The 21,132-nt window shown below is 43.1% G+C and overlaps 1 protein-coding gene across 1 annotated transcript in view; it reads left to right on the top strand.

The window, feature by feature from the left end:
- Window positions 1-13,227, top strand: part of T265_05267 (hypothetical protein) — a gene marked incomplete at both ends in the record, with an annotated part of 68,298 nt that extends 55,071 nt beyond the window's left edge. Inside the window, one exon of the mRNA XM_009170236.1 lies at window positions 12,739-13,227. Within this exon, the coding sequence (XP_009168500.1) occupies window positions 12,739-13,143 (405 nt within the window). The remainder of the gene's footprint in view (window positions 1-12,738) is intronic.
- Between the last annotated feature and the right edge of the window lie 7,905 nt (window positions 13,228-21,132).

Genomic DNA, 21,132 nt, shown 5'->3' with positions numbered 1-21,132 from the left:
AAAGAAACTTTACCTTTGTTGAGTACACTTAATGGAAAATCCATGTTTCCCATCTATTCAGACACCACCATGCACAAGTGTTAACGTTGTAAAGATGTCATTTCAATCTGCCTTACACGCTGTATTGCGGGACTTGTCAAGACGAACTTTACATACCGGTATTACGTGCTCTGTGAACCGCCTTTAAATCTCATTGTCTGTGGAACTGACAAGGCTTCCGAAGTTGGTAAACAATAGCAACTGATTCAGTAGTCCTTGAACGTGTTCACCAGTGTTACCTCTCGCAACGAAGCATATACAAGAACCGCCTAAATTGTTTTAACAGTCTCTCTATTTCAACCGTACAGTTGTAATGGTTTTTTTCACAGAGCCATTGTATGGCGAAGAATTGAGGTGAAGCTAGGACTAATTGCCCCACGCATTTACTGGAGGAAGTACAGTAAGCTAATATAGTAGAGTTTAGATAATGAAAAGTGAAACTAACTTCGTACCCGGATGGCTTTGCCGCACGCAACTGACGACGCTTTCAATGGATTATGTTATCACGAAAATGTCGACCGTTGCTGCGGCTTATAAGACGTTTCGGACAACTCTAACAATTTCCCGAAACAGCACCACAGTTGTATTCAGTCTTTCAGTCGGTTTTCTTGTACTATGAGTGGAATTTTCGCGTCTAACCACCCTTTTCGGAAAGCCTATTTGGCTGTAAACAAATGATTCATTCAGATAGTAAATGCCGTTTTTTCCATAGCATTCAAACGAAATCGGTACGTGCACCAGTATTCCTATCAGTGCTTCTTTCTGAACGTCGAAGCTCCGCTTGCGAGAGCATGTTTCATGGTACCTCTGTATTCTTGGAATTTCGTCTGATTGTGTGGATGAATACTGCTTGTTTACTTAAGGGTCTGAGTTCGACGTGTTTTCCAACTATTCCGAAGTACGATTTTGCCCTGAACCACATTGTTCGCAGCGCATATTCTTCCCTGCGCTAGCGATTTCCGAATTTCCTCCCCTAAATTTGTACTCTTCTTCCGTACTCATGTGGTGCACGTGATTTTTTCATTAACTGTTAGCCGAAAAGCAAACGGCTTCTTCACCTGTCTCATGATCAGTGCTTTCTGTCGCAGGACTCGCAATCTTTTTACCCTAGCTTATCGTTGGACTTCAGGGCGTGTCAATAAACGTCCATGATCCTGGCATGTGTCCACGTAAACAGACAGGTACCACACTGATTCACACTAAGTTGACCCTTACGAGAGACTCCACTGAATCCAGCGGAAGCTCTCTTGTGTGATGACAGCTTACCGATGAGTCCCAAGAAGGACGAAGCCGGCTGTGGCCTTTGGAAGATTTTTCAGAAACCTTATGAGTAGTCAGTTCCTTCCAGATAGATAGCACCTTCATTTCCTCCTTCACTATGTTAGGGTTGTAAGTACGGAAAAGGATCCAATTAAATTCAATTACGTATGGCAGACAGACAAGCGTGATTGGCGCTGGTCAACATATGTGTCACAAACTTAAGGAAAAAGAATCTAAAGGACACCTGTGCAAACCTAATGTCTTAGATAGCATGCACGGTACAGGACATCCAAGAGATCATCTTGTACGACAATGTCTGCTATAGAATATTCATAAAGCATTCATAGAATTTTTCCGTTTTCATCATCGTTTGGTGTACCCACACGTTCATCAACCTGTGGAATCAGGTAGTTATCGCTTTGAAAGCGCCCGCCTTCATATCACCCTGTAACTCGAAAGTGAGGTAAATTTGGCGCTGGCCATTTTACGCCCTTTTACCAGGAAATCTCTTTTTTGCGGTATTTTGTTCAGACAATGCCTTTCACTCTGACACACTTGAATTAGCAGGCATGTGAACGCATTTTTCGAGCTTTAGAGTGACGCAGTGCGCTCAGGAAGTATTACCTTACTTATCAAGGAAGTAAACCGTAATGGCGGTGTTGTGGAATGTAGGTAGCTCGGGTGTTCCGCCAAGCTCGGCGAACAGACCAACCACCAAGTATACCGTAATCTTTAAGTTGAAATGATGGTAACTAAACACAAGATACCGAAGCTGGCAGCCAATCCCAACTTCTGGCAACTGATGCGGTCCGTTCTGACGATCGGTAATTTTCACACATTATCTCGGACTTTCGATAGCCCCGTCATACAATAAGTACTGCATACAACTTTACTGGTTCGCACCGGCGTCGGCTGTGCCTGGTCACTGGCTTCCTTTATTAACTGCCCAATTTCGATTACTGAGTTTTGGTCAACCCCATATTCGAATTAGTGTCCCCTCTTAGGGTTGCTCTGGCGAATGTAAAGGCAGATGTGGTCAGGTTGTCGGTGATTTTATCCTACAAGTATTACCGGAAAATTGACAAACGTACGTCTATTGGAATATTTTGTCTTGAGTTCTCGCTGGGAAACGAGTCAATCGGGTTTCTCTATTTTACGTCCCGAATTCTGTAGAGGAGAGTCAGAAACCCAGTTGAAAACCGACCAAACGAATCATAATAACGCTTAGGTGAGCGCAGAAAACATGCACGGCAACTAACCTAGAATGAGACGGAGAGTAAAGTCACACAATTCTTAAGAAACCAAAGGTTCACATGGATGGTGCCTCTCATCAACCAGACCTCTCGCGACAAAATATCTTTGGAGAAGGTTGATGTATCTAATACATTATTAACAGTTTTGGGCATTTCCTCAAAAATCTCCTGGATGTCAACTTAGAAGGCGATGTAATCATGCTGTGATTCGACGTTGCTGTCCTTTTCACATCGACATACCACAAACTACAAAGGAATACTCACACAAATGAAACCTTTAAACCAGAGGTCATCAATATCATAACCGACTGCGGAAGTCGTAATACGGAAAACGGAGCCTATTGTATTACCACGGATCAACCCAGAGCTTTGAATTCAATATATGGGCGACACAGTGGTTATCTCCAAATGAAATCCAATAGCAGGAACTGTTCAACCACACATTCGAGAATATCAAGTTTGTAAATGAACTGGAGAAAGACAACAAATGGTCCTTCTCGGACGTATTGGTTCAGTGGACTGCCGGCGGAACATTTCACACTTGCCTGTATCAGAAGAAATGAAGAAATGGAAAGAATTCATCAAATCGATGAATCATAAACCAGTTGCATCCAGAGTCCATTCAGGGAAGCAAAACAGCGTAGCGCAACGTAACTGAAGAGAAGGGGGAAAACCAACTATTCCGGGTGTTTTAGAAAGACGAGTTCCCGAGAAAATTTATCGGAAGGAACTTGAAGAAAAGGATAATCCGTCGACAACAACACAGACAAGAAAGGACATCTAAATGAATACTCCTTTTTACATATGAATTTGACGGAACAACTGAACAGTTTATTTGAACTGGAAGTAAGCGTCATGCAATCACATGGAATTTCAGTGGCTCACAAGCTGAGGGCCACCAAAGAACGAAACAAGGTTAAACCAAAACAGTGTTACATGTTAACCAGGGTGTAGTGAACGTAGCAAGTGCTTCGTCGGACAAACCAGAAGAAAAATTATCTACACGCATCGACGAATACAAGGTAGTCCTGAAAAGGCTTGATTCACTTCCTTCGATTTCCGCGTATGAAGATCAGAAAATTCACCATTCCTGTACCGAAGATAAGAAGATTCTGGGCTTGGAGGTGCAAAGTATTCAAAGGAATTTTCGGAGGCATGCCACTCCACGATGAACTCAGCCAACCGATAGTTTGACCTAGACCCAACCTATGCCCCTCCCACACGAGCAGCGCATCGTGAACTGAATTCGATGGCAAATATGACCGAACATCGGATAGATGAAACACAGGCAGGATCGAATGCCGAACTAGTCCGGGAAAGGTCACAAGGTACGGGTTAGAGAGGTCAGGTTCAAGAGCGGCCTGGATATCGAATGATAAAAATCCGATAGATGAGACTGCTCTCCGGATAAACAACCACAATCGAAGGTCATTCCCCTCAATAGCGCATATGTAAACTCGTGCACACCACTGCTCAAAGTTAGTCACGGACACAGAGCTCTGCTACACTTACATAAACCCACTGATGACGTCACCCCGATCAATAGCGAAACGTTTGCAATAGAAATGTTAAGTCCCTCGAAAAACTCGACCACGCTGCGCCTTGCATTCTAAATCCGGACGAAATAGATCTGCCTAGTTCAGTTTGATCTTGGTGGTATAGAGTAGTCACAGGTAAATCTTTGGCACTTAACTTTATATTAGCTTTCGCTCAAACGGCGATTGTTTTCAAGATTATGCTAGAGTTATTTTGAAATGCCGATGAAACAGAAGGTCTATTTAGGAGATGGCTGTTCGGTCTGGAAAGCTATCTGTGTTTGGAGTTATGGAGGACGTGCGGAATTCTCCAAGGAGAGGGAACATCAGTAGTGGATAGGGAAACTTAGAGATAAGCAATCGTAAGGATGAGTTGTGCCTCGTAATTTTGGGGCAAATTTGTGGGAGGTCATCTAATTCGGGACTGACGAGTGAATGCTGACTGGAGCAGGTGCCGGGATAGATACGGTTAAAGTGGAAAAAACAACTACGAAAAATCTAATCTGTTTGTGGATTTGATCACGAGCAAGAAGAAACCTATGTTTAGAGAGGACTGCATTCACCAACATTGGAGCCTTTCTGTGTACTGTGCGGAGTCAAGATTTTTTTAAATACTCCAGGATAGCAGGTTTACCGGAGTTCGGAGAAACGAGGTTCAAAGTGCATCATGCCGTCATAAAGGTCATTAGTACTATTGTCAGTGGCAAGTGAATTATCTTTTGATCTAAAAACGTCCCAGGGATAAGAAGTGTAAAATCCACACATACAGTCTCAGTCATTGGAAAATGCCAGAAGAGATACCGATGCAGATGGATGGGTGAATGGCTGGAATGCAGTGAATACAAGCAACCGTACAGACACCAACGGAACGAACTGGGATGGCGGAGCAGACAGAGTATAAACCAGGAGGAAGAGAGTCAGTAGTCTACTAAGATCAATTATTGCCTTCCTCTACTGAAGTTGGAAAGAGGATACTGTGTTAGGGAGTTTTTACTTGCAAGACTTCTGCGTCGTGGCCCACTGGCTCGGTGTACGCTTAGTGTGCAAGCAAATCAGTGCTGCGCATGTTGGAATCAGTGGCATCACACAGCTCAGCTGTGGTTTGACTGTCAGATGACTTTCCAGTTACTACTCAACAAAGAGGAAGGCCTAAATGCACCGTCTTCATCGGGAACCGATAAATACAACAAATTTACTTGTTAGCTGTCTAAAAGCTGTTGTGAATCACAAGGGAATCCGACCTGCAAGTGCCGTTTGAGGCCAGTGAGATTCGGCAAGTGAAAAAACGGCGTACGACCAAACTCAACTTCGACTTGATTTTTGGGAATAACCTGGAAGCTGGAGGTGGGTGGAGTCACAGATACCGCATATCTGGTACTATGTGATCAACAAGACTGATGTGATGTCCTGAGTTAACGCAACTGTTCAAAACACAAAATTTTCAAGGTGAAATTGTGCGTCCGCAGTGAGAACGATTATTTCGTTTTTTGTGTATTACTGTGCTTGAATAATAGAATGAACCCAACCTGGAGTGAAGTAAGATTCTTATGGGTTGGGCGGTGGTGCTTCCTTAGGCGGTGGCTTTAGCTACCCACTACCAGAAACGCGACCACGTGACTAGACCGTCGGCACAAGTCACACTGCACATTGTTTCCTGCAACATTGCTTGCGGAAAATCAACCAACCTGTCCATGAAACAGGGTGTAATAAGAGCACTGTTCTCTGTTGCCCGTTTAACCTTATTTCCGGCATTCATCGCGTTAGTCGATGTGGAGGGAACCCGCATTGCACTTGTGTGTATCATGTTCCGGTTGACTTGTCTGTCAACAGAAGCATCATGTTTTAGTCGTGTTTTCCGATGCACTCGGTGCGTTACATGCTGGCGGCACCCAACCGACCTGCTTATCGGTTAGCCTCGGTGCGTGGCGAAGGGCACACCCGCCCACGTTTTTCCTTGTGCGACTAACCGAATACGTAGCTTACCTTGGTGTCTTACTGTCCTCGTTGCACACCATACACAAACTGTGACGAACTCATGTTCTTAGCAGTTTTAAGCAAGATTTCCTCACGTTGTGGTCTATGTGATTAATTAACATAAATGCCGGGCATTGAGGTGATTTGGAATTTCGATGTAATGGTTTTCATTGAATGGTTCTTATGTAACCAAAGCAATTTGATGGATGGTAGGCATAATATGACGGGACGTGTAGTCCCCTGGTACGTTGACTTGAAATCAGCAGGCTTGCTACCTGATTTCCGCTAGTATCTCTCGCGATTCGTACCTTCCTATCCACTGACAGGGTGGCCGTGTGAGTCAGTGCCATTTGCGTTAACTTCAGCTGTTTGTACACCCTCCTACAGAATTCTCTCCCTTTGCTCATCCGTCTGTCGTTTCTCATTTGAATCGCGTGACAGAATGATGAGAAGTGCTTGAAAGACCATCCCACTAGAGGCTTTTGTTACACTGGAATTGCGGTGCGGAGAACACTGAAGAGACGGTGACAGTGGTGATTGTTGTGGTGTGCCGTGGTGTGATGTGGTGGTTGGAAGCAGGGTAAATCGTTTATAGGGACAGCACCTGCCACACGTCCCAACGTTGTTCTTCCATCTGGGTCCACGCATCCAACCACTTGCAAATTGAAGTGAGCCGACTCATCATTTGCCTCGTCATGAGGATGAAAAGCGACAACCGCTCTTAAATATCAGGATCCAATAAGTAAACACGGGCTGATGGCCACGAGATTTTCAATGCGATGAAACTTGTATTTTAAGTACACTATGAATGTCGGTCAGAGTGGTTGGCCTATTGTGACATAAGATACGTCAGTGAATTGCTATACTGAATGAAACCAATCGCTAGCTGACATGCGTTAATGAACAATCAAGCCCTAGGGTATTTCACCTCTTCTTCTCCTCGTTGTTAAAAGGATTAAAAGAATAAATTTCCCAATGAAGAAATTGTAGTTATGAATGTGCCTTTCGGTGGTTTTTCCCCTGCGTAAATTCAAGAACTTCACATACGTTAGCTGGCATACTACCTAACCTGTGGTGTGCTGAGGTGCATCGTTTAGTTCGACGGAGTCCTCTCGGCTATTCGGAGTAATGGTATTTGATGATAACTGAAACCTAGCCAGCCAACCCTGTACGTTGTAAGTTAGGTTCTCCTCATAAGTTGTGTGTAACGTTCACGACTGACTTTTAGGATCCTCTGTCGGGCGTGAAACATTGAAATTCGGCCCTGTCCCATTTATTTCGTTGATCAACCGCATGCTAACTCTGATAAATGCCCTAAAGTGTCCATTTGCGAAATCGCCTTTTCAATCAGGCCTTCAGAGAAGTTCATTTAGACACTATGGTTCGTCAAGCGTTGTGGATGCTGTTTGTTAGAATTCTGAAGTTTTTTTTGGAATAAGTGGCGGACTTCCTGTTTGCCAGATGGTTGCTCTACTGGCTGAGCTACCGGAGGTACCCTTTTTTCGTCACTTCTCTGCGCCTTTAAATCACAGCTGGTCCGCCACACCTCCGCCTCACAGTTGATAATGTGTCTCTTGTGCGACTTCCACAATGGACCAGATATTGATATTGATACACTCAAAGCTCTTAATGTTCTTTTCGTTCATGCCATGTGTACTCGGAATGATTATTTGTTAGTTGACCAACCCCCTTCAACTTTCTCATAAAATTTTACAGCTTGAATTTCAAAATACATGTATTATGGTTGTCAAATCACTTCTGAGCATAAAGAGATGTGGATGTGGATTTCGCTGGATTCCGGACTTAATGTGGTGCCATGTTAATCGGGATCGCAACCGCTGCTGCGTCCAACCGCGTTGTTTTCATGCTTTTTGTCGGTTTTTCGCTGGTTGGGTCACTCGGTCAGGTCATGAAACGATCGATCGACCATTTAGCCACATTAGGACGCTCTGTGACCGAACTCACGCTGAGAAGCACATCCACAACGTCTAATTCTTTTGCCGATGAATTTCTTTCGAAGAACCCAGTAAGATTGTAGGTGATAGTGCACTACTTGGTTCCAGTCCTACCCGTTTGCGAAGTGCAACGAGGTATTCTGGGGCGCGTACAAATAACTACTCCAAGACTAGGCAGTTGTGGGACCAAACCTGGTCATGGAGTTTGGGATACCGAACGTCAAATTCACTTAGCTAGCTATTCGGACAGTTTTGGGATGGTTGTGTTGTCAAAGAAGTCAGTAATGTGAATTCTAAAGTCCGCCTTGTTTTTATTTAACTCGGGCACCTTTGGAGGTAAATGGTAGTGTTTTCAACACCGCACTGCGGTTAACACTGCATTTTTTCTGAAACGTGACCATTACGCGTTTACTAGCAAAAGAAGCTGTTCGACCTTGATCATCTTTATTTTTCATGAAATAAGAAATGTGTCGCAGTCACACCGCGATGCTGAATTGTGACAAGTGGTTTTAAATTACAAATTGAGTGCTCGCCCGCTTGATCTGATATGACCGAAATAGCTGCGTCGACTAGGTTATCCCTTCCTATGTCACCTGATCTAATGGCCCGTCCGGTGGCGTTAGCTGCAGCTCCGTCTATCCGAAGAGGACGTAGGGCGGACAAACGATTACCTATAGGCGACGCGTGAAGAGTTTAACAACGGGCCTCAACCAGGTATGTTAACACCTAATGTGAAGTTGGGATATCACGGATTCACTCCATCTCTGGACGGAAATCCTTACGGATATGACGGAGTTAGGAAACTTTCGTTTCTATTCGGTTGTCTTCAACTTTTAGCCCACAATTTCCCCTAAAAGTTTTCGTCCGAAATTACGCACCTCTACTAGTTGCCCTTTTCGTCTTGCAGTATCGACGTAGAATCCCGTGTTTTGAAGACTTATTGTGCCACTCACTGAAACATTGAAGTGTGACTACCAGCTCATATCGCTTGCTGTTTGCTTTTTTACTCCGGATTTTCGCACTGACTTCTGGATCACACAAAGAGCTGTGTTACCAACGGACTCACTGTAGCCGAACGCTTGCAGATAAATATATTGAAGGGCAGTGGTCTTACTATTTCCTAAACTTCTTAGTGGTACAGACCTCCTGGTAGCACCGTAGTTTAGACTTCTGCTTATTCTTCAACGTGTACATTGGAAACAAGCCAGTTTAACTCATTTCTGCTATCTTCACATGTGTCTATCGTGACTATATTCGTGGTTAATGAGTGTGTTTCTATAATGCGTAATGTGATCAGTGCGATCAGTGCATGCGGATAAACGATAGTACTGTACTGCTGTTTCATACTGAAGATTCATCGACAGGTTCTGGAACCCGATATCGATGATGCTGATGATCGTGATATCTGATGTCGTCGGTTAGAAAGCCAAAAGTGGGAAGCACACAAGTTTGTCATTGTTTTGACTTCAGCCTATACAAGCTTCATTCCCGTGGAAGATGGTTCACAGATGGTTGACGAAACCGACGAGAGGAACATTGTTCCCGTGTTATTTTGGGGATTCACTTTTACGAGTTTTGAGTTCCTGTTTTCCTGTGTTTTGTGTCTACTGTTATTTTTGGGCATGTTTGTCATTGGAGAAGTCGAAAAACATCAATGGTCTGAGGCGGCATCAGCTTATATCGTTGACCCCCATGCATCTTCAGTCCGAACATCAAGAATGCCAAGTATGATCACGCCAGCGACGGAAAATTGAACCATGATCATATGTGTTGCCAGTTACAGTTTGGACCTTTCCCACTTATTTCTGCTGAGGGTTTCATGTAAAAGCGTATCTATCTCTCTTCTGTCCAATGTGGAACACAATACACAAACGGTTGACAATCTTCAGTGTGACATGACTAGCCATACTTGAGGAGAGACAGAACCGACTCGCTGCCAACGTGAACCTGTCGTCCAACGAAGCTAGGGTTTTGCCTCTGGCCGTGCTTTGTTACATAGACAAAGCTTGAACAACGAGTTGGCCTTTCCTTTATTCGCTTGTGGCTTAACAACGTTAAAAATCCCCCCCGCGTCTGCCGGTGAGTCATCGGATAAACCAACCGAAGACGGACCAGTCCCACCGAAGGGAGACGATTGGATAATGGCCACATGGGGAAATTTATGGTCCTCATTTGCATCACTTGGGTTACTCCGTATTTCACAGAGCGCCAGTTAGTGACCTATTAGTGTTCAGAAAGATGAAAAGAGATTGTGGCTGATGGGAAATCCTATTGAACGGAAACGTCGTATGTTCGTAGTTATATGGACTATGGAATGAAATTGCTGGTTATTGGTGATTTTGCACTGAACCTGTATATCCATGTTAAGTGCCTTCATAACCATTATAGGAAAGCTCTCGCATAGTTTTTGTTTTATGCAAGGGATAAATTTTTCTGACTCATTGTTGTATTGAAAAAGTGCTACAGTGTCACATTTTGGGTTCAGTGTTCTATCTGAAGCTGAAATATAGCACCTGTGAAGATATGAAGGGGCAAAAAAGTAATGTATGCTGAAGTAATGTTAATTGGACGTGGGTAGCGAAATTTATGCACCCAAAACACCGACTTGAGTAGCCGATTTACGAGGAACGTAATCGTTACCTGATATTTACAACGTCCTTACTGCACGTAGTCTCAACTATGATGAGCTCTGTATCAAATTTGGGTTTTGTATAATCTTGTACAGCCGCTGAGTGTTGTATCTCTCTCATGTTGTAATGAAACTGTATCGCAACGGATTGTTCCTATCTCCACTTGAGAGGACTACGTAGCAGGAATATACACTTGCAGTTGAGGAATTCAAGGTTTGAGCCCGTTCCTGTTTTATGGACCTTGCATTTTGTCAAGAACTGGTAGTTAAAAGTGGAAACAGTCATTCCAACGAACTATTGCCCCCATGCATAGGTTTACTTGTGTCATTATGCTGGGGTACGGAACTTGGCAAAACGCAAATGTAATAAGCTATGCAGAGCACACTCTAGTCATTCTGTGGACCAGTTAGTATGCTCCTTTTCCTGAATTCTTTTGTTATTTCACGGGTTTGTAAATTCTGTTTGGTTGCTGATTGTCCACACTACACGCTATACGTGCTTCTCCTGTTTACCTCACCTTGTTTTTGAGACACAGGCACTCACGTAAACGGGAATAATGTTTCATTCATAGTTACTATGACAACAGACTAGCACTTTCAGGAGTAATGCGGTCGGGCTTTTGTAATGCGCTCTGAGTGTTCCGCTCAAGTTTATGACTGGCGTTGATTACTTTCCTGTTTCTTATGCTGCTTTTTCACAGATGCATTTAAGTTTAACGTTTGACCGGACAGGGACTGGTCACTCCCATTTCCTCTGCGATTTCTAGGTTTAAATGTGGTCAGATACGCGGTAGATGTCGATTGCCTACTCCTGAGGCCCGGAAGAAATTTCGGCATACATCAGCCCTCCCGATCATCGGCGGCCTAATTAGAGTGACAAAGTCAGAGGGTTGAGATTCAGGTCGGAACTTTGTGTTGATATAGCCAAAAGCACGCAACAAGTGTTGGGAACGCCTCGAACCGACTGACATGTCATTTACCGATTGTTTTCCAGGCTCCTGCGGAAACTTGTTGTTAGGACTCACCAGCACCAAGTATTTTACATATCTTGTGGGAGGTTCGACGCTGCATCTGAAATGAACCTTACGTTCGATTAACCGTGTCTGATCAGCAGTTTCAATTATATCGTACTTCAAGATTGTACTTCATATATGATGACTCAGCCCTGAACATTGCAGATTGGTATAACTTAATCCAGAGCATGGGATTTGATCGATTTTATTCCTTTTCGGAATATAATGCTACTAATTTTTTATCAGTAGGTAGATTTGGAAGTTTCGGTTGCGGAATTTCTCCTGCCGTCAGCTATCATGTGCTGTAAATTATAGAGACCGCGTACAAATGTTGTGGGTCGTCACCCTTACCAGGTTTTTCGGTTCATGTTTGTTTCTCCCAAAAGTTTGATGTCCAGCACTGACTTCTGTGGATCCTCTGACTAACTGAATAAGTTAGTAAGGTTGCTCACTACATCTTGAGCCACCCCAAGCCAAATAATGTTAAATCATGTAGTTATTGGAATCTGGTGAAATTCCTTTATCTCGTCCATTATCTACGACCATGTGACAACAACTTTGTTTTGATGTATTGTTTTGACCAATTTTTCCGAGATAACGCCGACGATAGATGTGGTTCGCGTTTTCGACCAACGTTGACAGAGATTGAAGAGCTCGCTAGGACGTGCGCATCACATGGTTTACGAACTTATCAGCACCTGAACACATTAATTAGTGGTGCTTATGTTTTTTCGGTAACACACTATAGATGTTGCGTTATCTTTTTCGTCTACCCACGCACCCCACATTTCCTGTTTTTTGAATGCATAACCTACATTCGGTCTTCATTTTGTGACTTTACCGATTTAGCACTTCCTTCCCTATCCAAAGGCTAACGAATGGTTCAAGTTATTATCTGGCTTAACTATTTGGTCCTTAGCATTTCCTGTTTTTAGTCTGTCGCTTCATCTCCGCTCATAAAACGATGAATGCCATTAGCTAGTCGCGGTTATTTTACGTCATTCATTGGTTTGGCCTTCTAGGCTGCTTTAGTGAAACTGTGTCTTACATGTGAGTTGCGATGATTACATCCTCCTGTAGCCTCTCGTTTCAATTGCTACTTCGAACGCTGGAAACTATGGCCAGAATCCAGCACGCCGCGTTGCTACCTGCGGCCTCTCGCATTGTGAATTGGACGTAGAATCGGCCGATTCCGGACGCGGACCAAGCGAAGATGACCCTAGTCAACATCTCGGCGGACCAAATGCTCCACCACTGTTTCATTTTTATCCCGCGTTTCACCTTACTTCCCACCCACGTCAAGTTAACGTCAATGGTTATGGAAAGCTCGATGGGACTCCCGGTTCCTCCGCCCACACAGCAATGGTAGATGGCACAGTTTCCGGACCGATTCATTTAAATTTGAAGAACGATGCGTCCTCCGTAGGTGGGGCTGAACCACCAGACGAATGGGGGTCATCTGAAAGGCGCCGACTGAAATGTTAGCCCTCCGTAACGCTCATATATTTGTTCGTGCTGGCGTACCTTTTATCTGTACATTGTACCTAAACTGCCCTTATTGATTTCAACAATATCAAACGCGTTTTCCAATCTCACTTTGATCATTTATTTCACGAATGTAGTTGATGAGAGGATACAGGATGGTCTCTGCATGGCCTGTTCTGTCCTCTAATGTTCAGAAAGTCTTCCCGAACAAGGTGGACGACTTAAACTCTCTCGTTATACTAAATAGGAATTTGTTTGCCATAAATAAAGTCCGGGCACGATGAAAACGTACGAGTCGAGCAACCGAAGGGACGTTCGGCCTAAAGGTGATCAGTATGCTTCCACTACTCTGGCCATCACCTCTCTGGTTCAGGTGAAGTTAGAAATTATTGGCGAACCAAACCCATCTATATTTAGTCGCTCCGAGCTTTCTCATAAAATGGCCACCCTAACAGCAACGAACAGTGATCACTCGCTGAAAACTCCGGAAACAATGACGCACTAGAATCCGTGTAACCCTGTGATTATCGTCAGCTGCTGACAGATTCACAAAATAAACGGTTGTATCCAAAACAGTCATGGAATTTATCATTTATTTATCAACTCTTAGTTCAATTGCAAGCTCATTTTGACAAATACTAAGGACCCTTAATTCTTGCTGAATCGACAGCCGGGTGCGCTTGATTTTGTAGTGTTTTTATCAGAAATGGACAAAATGAGTTTAACAACTATACAAGTGAAACTTCTTCGGAGGCAAGAAGGCAACTGCCCCCCACGAGTTATCCAATATCTGGAGAGGGAGACCATTATTGACTCTCCTGAGTTTTGTTCCAGTAGGGACGATTTGAGCCCGAAGAGGGTTTGTGCACCCCGCTTCCCATAGAACACTACAATAAAAGCGTTTTAAACGTTGGACGGTTGATCAACGTATGTGCGAGAAATAAGCCAACAAACTGACGACTACTAGAGACGACGTTAAAATAAGTGAATTATTTAATCAATTTTAGTTCCAGAATCCTTGATTAGAGTTGAAATTGCCTTCACACTGGATAGACATTATCCAAATTGAGTAGGTGTGTTGGCTACTCGATTCACACATTAGTGATTACTTGTGCTTCAGTCACTGGTTTTGATTAACAGTATCCTGAACACACCTTTCTGTCACAAGCGCACCGCGGTCAACTAATTTGCTGCTACAAAGGCAGTGGTGATCAAATGCCTACATACAGACAACAAGTGATTAGTCTTCCCAACATTGTACGACCGTAGTCTAATCAGAATACATCTTCAGAAGTTGAGTGAGGTTTGTTTTGAAAAAAAAAATATTGGAAGTGACTAAACTTGGGATGCAAGCTGAGCCCCGAGCGCCGTTTTTTGGGCAACCGTTCGGAGTTCTGGAGGCTATCGTCTCCAGTTACTACTGATTTCAGGCAAAGAAGATTCCGGTTTTTTGAAACGCTAGATAAGAAGGAGCCACAGGGCACAAACGATGAAGTTTTGGCCGCCATGTTAAGCAGGCAGTTTGTTTTCGGATAACAATCGAAAATTGTGTTTCAAATGAGAGTTGCACTGTCCAGCAGCAAAGTCTGTCGAAGACTACTAGGACACTTTGTTTAAGAAAATAAATTCCGGAGAATGTCACTGCTTGCACAGTTTTCCAATGATCCTTTATGCTGTTGGGTCTAACACATTTAATGAGAAAAGGTTACACCATCAGGGAGGCTAAAATTGTTCTTCCTCATAGTGACCTCCTTTCACGGGCTTACTATTAATTACGATACTAGTCACGCGTGGAAATTAGCTCGCATATTCGGATCTGTAGAACAGTTTTATTGCCGCAAAACAAAGGTTCCCAAATGTGCACTCACATCTGAAATTGTGAGATTTTTGGCCACATCACATAACACCGGGTGACCACGACTGGAAATCTCGGGTAGGCAGCAAATGTTGAAGACACAAAAACAAAACGTAGCTCAGAGGGAGGTTGTGTGTTGCACATTCTGTGAAAGAATATCAGTGTGTTATTGGCCACGAGGGGACACATGGTGTCTACGGTTCTAGCATTTTCATCGCGCATATGAACTTTAAAGTAACTAGTCAACCAACTTGTTATTCAAGTCAGGGAACTCTCCTCGGCCTTTCCCCGTAAACACAAACAGTACACCACCTTCATCTGACCGAAAATTTTTTGAGAACATAACGATGGGAATTATTATCATTAAGTTCACGTTCCCCTCTGAATAAGTGGGCATACCGGCCAGTATAATCCATGTCATTGTCACTTACTGCTTGTGGCGTGAAACTTATGAAGTTGTCATTGGTGTCAGTTGAATCGATTCAGACACAATGCAGTTGGGTTACGCAAGGTACCAGTGTAAGAAATGGACTTCCAATGGTGACTTCGCACCTGGGGACAGTTAATGTCATTCCGTATATTGATAGGTGATAGTACTGGTGGTAGTGATAGAGGTGATAGAAGACTAATGTGGAACTATGGAAAGTACTGTCACTGTTCTTCTCAACCCCACTTGAATCGATATTCGTATAACTGGAAAACATGACTAATCCTAGATGATCGTTTTATCCTAAGGCGACTGTATAATAAGGCGGCGGAGTCGGTTTCAGCGGCGCATCGTGAATTGCCAGCTCTGTCTTTGAGCCCCCACACTGCTCCTTTCCCGAGATGAGCACAATTAGTTGCATGCAGATCTGTCATTTGCCTTTCTACATAGAACAGAAGGTGACAGAGAACAGTCGGTGCTGGGGTAAAACCTTGTATGGACCAACGTTGTAAAAGCTGAACAGATAAAAACAGCTGGAGAGCCTGTGAGAAACTTACGGTGTTGATTTCATGGTCAACACCCTGATCAGCTGCACCTTCGTGAACCAAAAAGTCAAAATCCAACAGGAAATGCATGACGGTGCTTTGAAATTTGTGATAGATAATCCAGTGGATATTTTAATTTAGCATTAATGAGGTGCGCAGCAGATCTGGTTGGATGTTTACAACTTCTATTTTGATGTTCTACCTAAAGGAGAGGTGTATGTAGTTATATGCATAAAGAGGTCTGGTGTGTATATGGGTGAAAAGCTTTTCCGTAGTACGTGGTATTGTAGAGAATTAACTCAGCTTCATTATTTCGTGAATAGAGGGAATGGCACCAGATAGCTCAGAAAAAAAGGGTCTGTGAAAGAGATAAATATATTTTCAACAAGCAAGAGTTAACGAATGAAGGTAAGTGAGGAAAATTAACGACGTTTCTCCCATATCCATACCAGAAACAGAATAATTTCTGGACAAGAGGGCATGAAGAGGGCTACATCATATTCATAAAGCCTCTGATAGCTGAAGTGTAATATTCAAAATCAGTTGACAAACATTATACAATCAACCGGAGAAATATCTACTGCCTAAACAAAGTGAGAGAAACAAATAGCCATGTCATTTAGCGTTTTTTATCTTATGGTGAGTAGAGTATGGATGAATTCACACTACTGTTTAATGACACTGGGAGTAAACTACCTGTTGGGAGTGTCTCTCTTCTGAGTGTCGGCAACGGTTGTTGCGATACTCGTGGTCATATGGCACAGATGCTCATTTAGAAGAAGTGCTGTGTCCTGCAGAAACACCCTGCCTACGCTTAGTAAATGTCAGACTCTTCGTCAGGACCGTCGGATGTTGGGATCATCTATCTGAGTGTTCACCCCCAATGAATTTTCCAACGAAATTCACTCATACACTAAACCTAGCAAAACAAATTCTGTGTGACATTGGTTTGTTACTGAACGTATGTTCTAAATAGCAGCATTTCAAAAGTCACAAAGAATGAAGTGTCTCTTCTGGAGGGTTGGAAAGACGCAAATTCATTTCTGATATATTCTCACTTGATGCTAATAAATAAGCTTAATGTAAACACATTGGCTGTTGCTGCCTATCCGGACAAATAGTCACAAAAAACTCAGATAATGGGACATCCCTCACTTAGAGACATTCGAGTGCTTCTCTCCGGAGTGTGTAATTGGAAATGCGATCCGGTTCCATGGTCCTCACATGGGCTAGCTGACCCAGCTAGCCACGAATCATTATATTTCTCACCGCATAAATTTCGTTTTCCAAAACATTTTGAAATTCATGATCATGATCTTCCACACATAAGACCTCGTTGTGTAACGGTGGATGCTACTGATGAGACATGCGAGTAGTATGTGATTTATCGTAAATCCGTTTTGCGTCTAGTGATTTATTATAGAATTTTTGGAATTGTTTTGTAGCATTCATTTACGTTTGAGCGATTGTCAGTGAGTATACAGGAAAGTTCAGGAAGACGGGTTCGAGAAGAAGACGCATACGCATTTCTTTATAAAACACCATGCATATGAGAGTCTCGCTTCTCTGTCCAATGTAACTGTTCAGTTGCTGGTCCCTAACTAATAACTCCGCATTGAAGACTTCCTTTCATTCAGCGGTATGATGTCAGTTTACCTTACAGACCTAGTTTTCTTGTGAGAATGTGAGTATTTGACGTCGTGGTATACCTAGTGCTGTTTGCGTCCAGTTGTTCGTTGTTCCAAACATGTTTTTCAATTCGTCCATAGGCCATACCAGGCACCGCTACTAATGAGTTCAAATCCTTGACAATCGCTTGGTCGGTGGTGTGTGCTGGTGTCAGTGAACGGTCACTTGTAGCCTATTGGTGGCTTCACACCAATGTAATTCCAGCCTAATCCAAGAAACCATGCAAAACCTGTTTTATTTTTGTACGCTGCAAATGAAGAATCCTGTTGTATTAGATTTCTCCGTGAAAAAATGGTTGAACGGTTGAACAAAACGAGATCACTCTTGGTCAACAGCAGAAGAAGTGAGTTAGCCAAATACAATACAAAATCTTGTCCAAAATACATTATATCCGGTAACCTCGTCTAGTTTTGGGCAACTGGATTTGGGTCGCTTTTCTGCCATGGATCCAAAAGGACGCTGGTGAACAAGTTAGCCACAATGGAAATATTAAATGCTGTGTTGCGTTCGAATCAGGTAAGTGGGACGAGTAAAACTGAGACTAAATGGCGCCATAACAATAAAAGTAAGCAATAAATCGGACACGGCAAATAAGTTCTTAGACCTTTTTTATGGCATATGAAAAATAAACTTTAAACTTTCAAAGACTTAACTAGAGGAAATTCTAAAACGCATAGAAAACTAGGTGGCATCTGCAAAATAAAACCCGAAACACGCTCCTCCAATCCGGAATGATATCTTTTTATGCTGATATTACCAGAGACATGTGCTAGACTCTTTGGTTTGAACCCTATGAATTCATCAGTTCATCTTATTTTGGCCATCTTTATATGTGGTCAAATTACTGAACTGATTAAAGACATGGTCTAAAAAACTAGACTAAAGACCTAGTCGCTCTGTACCACGTAAATAGCTAAACACACTGACAGGTTTCGGATGCAATTTCAGCTGAAGGGGACTCAAAAATGGATGCTTATAATGTATAGAACTAGTGACAATTTTGTTCGGATATTCTTTGCGTATTCAAACTAACCGTCTGCTTCAACTGCCTGTACCAGTATTTCCGTCAGCAATTCTCCATCCCGACAATATCACTCTAAGTGACTTGCTAGAAAATATTCAGTTATTCGCGGTAGAAAAGCTGGCATCTTGCTTGGTAAAAGGTGGCTTTGCCTTTCAGTGTAAGTAAAAGTGAAGCATGTCAGGGTTTTACACTTGTTGGGGCTTAAACCGCTGCGAAAACTAGATGACTAGGGGGGTCAGTGGCTCAATAGAATGGGGAAAAGTCACCGGGACCAGTTGGTGGGTTTACAATGACAGACTTTCAGGCCATGAACCCACACGATATGAAACATAAAACCAGGTGGGAGTATAATTCAGGCTGAAATTTTAGTGTTAGTGCTGCTGTTTAGCTGAAATAAATTTGCACGCTACCTGAATTCAAAAAGTGCCCTCTGCAGTCCAGACTGCTCTGTTATTGATTTTTGGTCACTCATCAAACAATGATTCCTATGACTATCGTTATGGTAGACTTTTTGACAGATCACAACGTTTTAGGTGTAACCTGGTCGAAGAAACAGGAGAGTGATACAAAGGTACTGAAGAGGGATTAGCTTACCAAACATTGTGTGATTTGATTCAATCCGATTGGTAGACTTGTTGATAACCCGTCATTACTGAAGATAACGGCAGCTCTCCTTCCCAGATTTGTGCGTCTGGATCACATGTTTCAGTCAGGACTGTTATCACCAACGCACATCCCTGTAATCAATCAGAATGCTCACATCTGATTGATCAAGCGCCTTGGCTTGTCTCTATAGCTAGTTTTGTGGGCTAGATGTTGAACCAGAGAACCCAAGAATAAGAAACCAAGAAAGCTATGGCTTGCTCACAAACTACTCTGAAAACCTGATTTTTATTGATTTGTCTTGCTACAATTAAATGTTGCGTGCAGCGCACGTAAGCGTAACATCTAGCAACCCAACAAACCACAAGTGGGGACATCTGATGCACGTTTTTCTACCTAAATGAGTGGATGATTGTGACCGCTGACTCATTCTGATACAATTACAGTTATTCCACTAAAGGGACCAGAAAAAGTATTCGATGTTGCCTAAACCCATCTACTTCCGAATTCACATTCAGCTACAGAAGCGCGTCGGTGGGAAGATATAGGTAACACGAATCGAGTTATCAATGCTAGAATATCCGAACATCGGAGCAAGCCTTCGATGTCTTATACCGGGTAATTCTGAACAGATCACGGTTGGTACAATCCAGACTATCATTGACTGTAGAGGCGAGTGGAATGCGGCTGCATGACCCATAAAGCAAAGTTATGCGACCTCTGAAGTTCAGCTGGCCTCCGAAAAATCCAGTCCCAAACATTACTTAGGTAAATGCAGTTTGGACGGTAAAACCTAGGGTCAAAAATAGGATACTGTCACTCAACCGGAGTTATTTAGGAACCGTGGTTGATCGGCAAAAGCTGGATCAGTGCCTTTACGTGACCTGTTTGTTAATACAAAGTCATCTAGGTGTGTTTTTAGCCGGTTGTATCATTTTATCCAGGTATTGTTATGACGGATGATTGAGAAAGGCGCCTGAATCTTGACATCCAGGCGGAAAAACAAACCAATTAAGTTGTAACTCGAGTGGGTGACTTAAACGGTTTTGCTTAATGAAACTGAATCGACGTAAGTAGGTAGTCGGTAGGTTGGTCATTGACAGGAAAGAAATTGCAAGGCCAGATCAAACCACTTGTTAGGTCTCGCAACTCAGTCGATGGTGAACGGTAGCGGATTATTTGATCTGCCTGACTTGTCCGAACCGAGGTGTCATTTGATGTCTGGTGTATTTACACGTCCTTGCACACCCTATACCTGTAGGTAAGTTCAGAGGTTATGTTCAGGTCTTGTCGGGTGATCTCTGACAATTACTGTCTGCTGCCTGAGCAAAAAATAACCAAGTGTTGTTGTTGACAACGTCTTCTCAGCCGGCAAGACAAAATTTCACAACAAGTGGAATTTAGGGACAGCTTTCCGGAAGGTTTTTTCCGGAGAGCCTTACCCTGCATTTCACAAGTGACTTCTAGCCACCGGAATTACCAAGCTAGCTATTCATCACAGTGGTATAACCGATATTTGTCTTGGGTTTGTTGGACGAAATGGGTTTGCACGGCACAAAAATAAACTTTTACACTAGGCGACATGTTTGGTGAGGCAAGATTTTAATCAGCAGTTTAGACGATCACCGGTTGATACATCCGCCTGTACACTCTACTAGTTGGTCCTTCCATTCGTCTACCATGTCATATGTCTGTCATTTGAGGCAAGTGAGAAAACCCGGTTGATGATCCAAGGCGACGGTTGATTAGGAAACATGGTTGTACGCGGATGGGATCATTGACGGGCGTCCACACCTGGTCAGAAGCCCGACTGAGGTCCTATACCATAGCCTCTGGTTCAGGAGCC

Source organism: Opisthorchis viverrini (assembly GCF_000715545.1).
Source record: "Opisthorchis viverrini unplaced genomic scaffold opera_v5_97, whole genome shotgun sequence".
NCBI lineage: Eukaryota > Metazoa > Platyhelminthes > Trematoda > Opisthorchiida > Opisthorchiidae > Opisthorchis > Opisthorchis viverrini.
The sequence above is the reverse complement of the archived record's forward strand: the minus strand, read 5'-3'. Positions and strand labels throughout refer to the sequence as shown.